This window comes from Eufriesea mexicana, unplaced genomic scaffold (genome assembly GCF_001483705.2).
Source record: "Eufriesea mexicana isolate 0111107269 unplaced genomic scaffold, ASM148370v2 scaffold1387, whole genome shotgun sequence".
Taxonomy (NCBI): Eukaryota; Metazoa; Arthropoda; class Insecta; order Hymenoptera; family Apidae; genus Eufriesea; species Eufriesea mexicana.
This window is the reverse complement of record NW_016909492.1, coordinates 742,353-746,638: the sequence shown is the minus strand read 5'-3', so window position 1 is coordinate 746,638 and position 4,286 is coordinate 742,353. Positions and strand designations below refer to the sequence as shown.

Genomic DNA, 4,286 nt, shown 5'->3' with positions numbered 1-4,286 from the left:
TTAATTACACTCTGCGTTTCATCTTGATATCATTTTTAAATAATTTAATAAATTTCAACCCAATTGATAAATATGTAAATAAATGAAATAAATTGTGACCCACTTTTCTTCTATCACATATAAAAGATGTTTACAATATATTTTGCTTCGTTATACATATAGTAATCGATCCAAACATAACAGGTCATCCATCACCTGAAAATACATTTAATCCAGTTACAAGAAATTGATATCGACAAAGCAGATCTGATCACATATTCCAAACATACAGTAGTCTTCGCTTCCTAAAAATGTTCTGCTCTGAATCTCGCTTACGTCGGAAGATAAAAGATGACATGATTTTACTTTTTAACGTATAACGTGTGTTATATTTACAGCGCACACTTCCACCGTGATAGATACCCCAGAACGATCCAGGCCAGTGTGCCAGCGCGATTCGTGGGGTGCGAGATCTCGGAAGGAAAAAGGAGAAGAAACAGAAGAGGGAGAAGCAGAAGAAGAACGCACGTATCGTCTCCTGGGACTGAGGAGATTCTTTGATCTCCCACCTTCCGGTTCGCGGCAACCATGTCGGAGCTCGTCACAGTCCGTAGACCAGCCTAACCGGCCTAACTCGAGGATTCGCCTAGACAGAGTAGCGAATCCTCTTCACTTTTACCGCAAAAGACGCTGAAAAGCGCGAGCCGCTCGAATCATTTTTCGCGTCTGGCCACGAGCTTCTAGAATGTGTGAGTGTCTTGTCCCGCAACTACGATCTGTTCACAGTTGCTCATAAACGAGTAAAAGACATACTTACTTCTGACGAGTCATGAGATTTTTGTGCACGTCCAAGTTCTTTAATACTTGCACTGCAATGTAAAACAATTAGATAGTTCACTTTTATTGAAAGAAATTTAAAAATAATTGATAAATTATTTAAATTTTAACTCTTGCACTACTCGTTGTGGCTTAAATAATGCACTAGATGTGTTTAAAACAGAAATACATGATTATTTTTTAATTGTGTAAATTATATAACTATGAAATAATTTTAAAAGCGGTTGAGTTATTGAATTGTTGCAGCATACTGACTTTTATTTTTCATATGTACAGTAATTTTTAAATATTTGTTACTTGGGAATTAGCTGAAACTGGTGAAAGTTATGTAAACAAATGAAATCATTAATTTTAAAATAATTATAAGAAAACTGTAGTAAAATTTGTTCAATTTACCTTACAATTTAATTAGAAGAAAATCAAATTAAATACGTTATATTACTATTTTTAATATATAAATAATTTTTAAGTAAATAATTCTTACAGAAAAATTAAAATTACATTTTTTTCATATTTATGATAGGTGCGAATATCTGTTATACATTGCATCGATAGATCGACTCCGAACCTCTGATACCGTACTTATCATCATCCTAATTCTACACCTTGGTTCGTTGTTTTGCTTTCTCTTTCGGGAGTGGCATGCTCTAGTTCGCCTGGCCACGAAACCGTCCATCCGTCAGTTACGGTACGTCCTCCAACTCTTATTCCTCGACTTCAATTTTACGGGATTCAGGCGCAATGTATATTGAACCAAATCGGTGGGAAACCAAATGGATCGTTAAATGAATCAAACCGAAGATTTCAAAAACAACAAATATATTTTGTATCTTTATCACAGTAAATGTACACAGTTATATAAATTATATGTAAAAGTATGTACAATTATGTAAATCATTATAATTATATTACGGATATAAACTTTGTATATATTGTATAACAATACATAAAATATCATACCATTTACATAATTCCAAAAATAATGTTTCTTTCAATATTCTAACAATTTTAGTAGAGTATATCCTATTCAGAAAAAAATAATTTTTTCTTTGTACCTTAATGTCATGAATATAGACTATATAAAAGCCCGTATGCGTATAATAATATACAGTAAAATATCTTACTGTACATGGCACATTATTAGAAATAAATTTATATTAAATATTCTTATTATAAATACCTCTAACAGTATCACAACGGTCTATTTTGTGCAAACAAGTTTGTAATATGAATCTTAATAAAAAAGAGGGAAGAGAATTCACTACTTTCACATCCAGGTACATTACATGGTCTTCAATTGAACGAGTATCTAAGTCGCAGCCACTCCACATTTGAACGTTCTTAAAAGATTCAACAAATTGAAGTTATTCAGTCTCAACCGTAAAAAATATCCTACCTATATAAACGATACTCTTTTACCATCAAGCAACTTAAGAATAATATTTTGTAACTTCCGCAAGTAAAAGTGTTTCAGTCACTTCGTTTATTTCCATGAACCTTTTATTTGCCCTGCTAAAATAATAAATATCACCAGTATATATATCGAACCATAGCGCATGAATGTGCAAATCGTGCCTTTCAAGTCGTTTTTTTAAAAATCCGTAGGAAGCTATGTTTTGTAGTTGTTGTAGGGTATTTATCTGAAATTAGAATTATATTAAAATATATTATACACTGTAAATTGCAGTTTCTTTCAATAAATAATTTTGCAATTAGCGATTGTCGAAGTGATTATAATCGAGTACATGAAAACGACTCGATTTAATAATAAAAATTAGGTGATTATATCAGATTAAAATGTAATTAATCTGTATTTATACTAACTTGAGATAATTTGTCCTCTATGGCAAATTTATTTTCAGGGTCTATATAAGCCACGAACTTTCGTAATGGCGTTTCAGCTTGAAAAAGTATCGGTTCACGGAAGCCAGTGATTTCAAGCTGTTGAAACTTTGCTAAACTGCTACTAGCATGTGCACACAACCATGCTCTTAATGGTGATATCCTTCTATTCGCCTAAAAAATAGACATTATTATAAATTTATAAAATAGACTCGTAAAATAAAAATTATAAAAGTAATTAAATACATACTTTTGATGCGAATTCTTCGTCTCGCAAAGCGTATAACAAATTCATAGCTTTACAGTCACTATGGCCACAAACTATTATGTGTCTTATGTCATTTATTACACAACCAAGTTCTAAGGCCGCTGGTTCGCACATTGTTAATTCGTCCACAAAATGCTGAGAATGGGGAATAAGGTTACCAGCATTTCTTACTGAAAAATACGAAATTTGTGATAAAAATAATATTATCTAGTAGAAATTATAATTAACTTCGATTTGGTCATTTTCAAATCGAATATTTATTTTCCTGATCATTCGATGTTTAACAGAATATATTACCAACAGGATATTTATTTAAAAAATAGAATATGTTTTAACAAACATTCCAACAACCACAATATTGTTTAATTATATTAAACTGCAATATACAACTGTAAATAAAAGACAAAACAAGTTTCATATTTGAGTATATTATAATGCATCGTGAGATCTCGTACCGACAAACATGTCCCCAACGTTTGTTTCCGTAAATCTAGTTGGGATCATCCGTGAGTCCATGCAGGTAAAGAATACTGCCTTTGGCTGTGATAAGAGTAACGACAAAAATCAATTACGGCAGTAAGTGTTAATATTGCACCTTACATTAGTAATGTAATTTGTATAAACTGCAGTATATTATTTATACTTTTGGTGCAAATGATATGAGTGCTATTTTTGGATTGAATTATTGTGTATACATATATATATTATTTGCATGCATGATACAATTTAAACAGGAACAAATGCAATAAATATTTCACACAAGAGCAAATATCAATAACAAAACATATTTTAAATATTTATGTTTTAATATTTTAACTTGATAAATATTTAATGTACTATTAAATTAATCTTTGTAGGTCACATGATTAAAGTAACTTCTAACACGTGCTTGTACAAGATAAAATTTCGAACACATGCGTATGTTTATTTCCCTTTTGAATGACCTTTTTCAAGGACATATAATGTATGTACATATATATGTAATATAAGAGCATAGTTCAAAGAAACTTGCTCTTTAACAAATAGTAGAAAAAACCATGAAACAAATAAGTATTTATTTTATTTTATTTTGTTTTACTATAAATGTCAAAAATAATTATTATTATGTTTCTTTAATTAAACTATTAATGTGCTATGAAACATGAAACACCACAAAAAACCACATTTATAAACTATCGACACTGATTAGACAAAAGAATGTTAACGTACTTCAGGATGATCTCGAACTTTTTGAAACTGTTTCACCATTCCTTCCCTATGGCAATTTCTATATTTCATTATTCCTTTAATTATTCTATCCATAGTAAGCTCTATAGACACTTTACTACGTTATATCAGTCCAAAATGATGACAACACACG

At 30.6% G+C, this 4,286-nt stretch overlaps 1 protein-coding gene across 1 annotated transcript; it reads right to left on the bottom strand.

The window, feature by feature from the left end:
* Positions 1-2,010: 2,010 nt before the first annotated feature.
* On the bottom strand, positions 2,011-4,286 carry CAHbeta (carbonic anhydrase beta). The gene is made up of 5 exons (XM_017900983.1): positions 4,136-4,286; positions 3,382-3,466; positions 2,909-3,096; positions 2,641-2,832; positions 2,011-2,456 (listed from the first exon to the last, which is right to left on the bottom strand). Exons 1-5 carry the CDS (start codon positions 4,226-4,228, stop codon positions 2,247-2,249), a joined length of 768 nt encoding a protein of 255 aa, XP_017756472.1. The 5' UTR covers positions 4,229-4,286; the 3' UTR covers positions 2,011-2,246.

What these genes read in the sequence shown, in the direction of transcription:
- CAHbeta (XM_017900983.1), bottom strand. Translation starts at nt 4,228, where the DNA reads ATGGATAGAATAATTAAAGGAATAATGAAATATAGAAATTGCCATAGG. An exon ending in ACGAAGAATTCGCATCAAAA is followed by an intron (nt 2,833 to 2,908) that starts GTATGTATTTAA and finishes TCTATTTTTTAG; the next exon opens with GCGAATAGAAGGATATCACC. An exon ending in TAGAGGACAAATTATCTCAA is followed by an intron (nt 2,457 to 2,640) that starts GTTAGTATAAAT and finishes TTCTAATTTCAG; the next exon opens with ATAAATACCCTACAACAACT.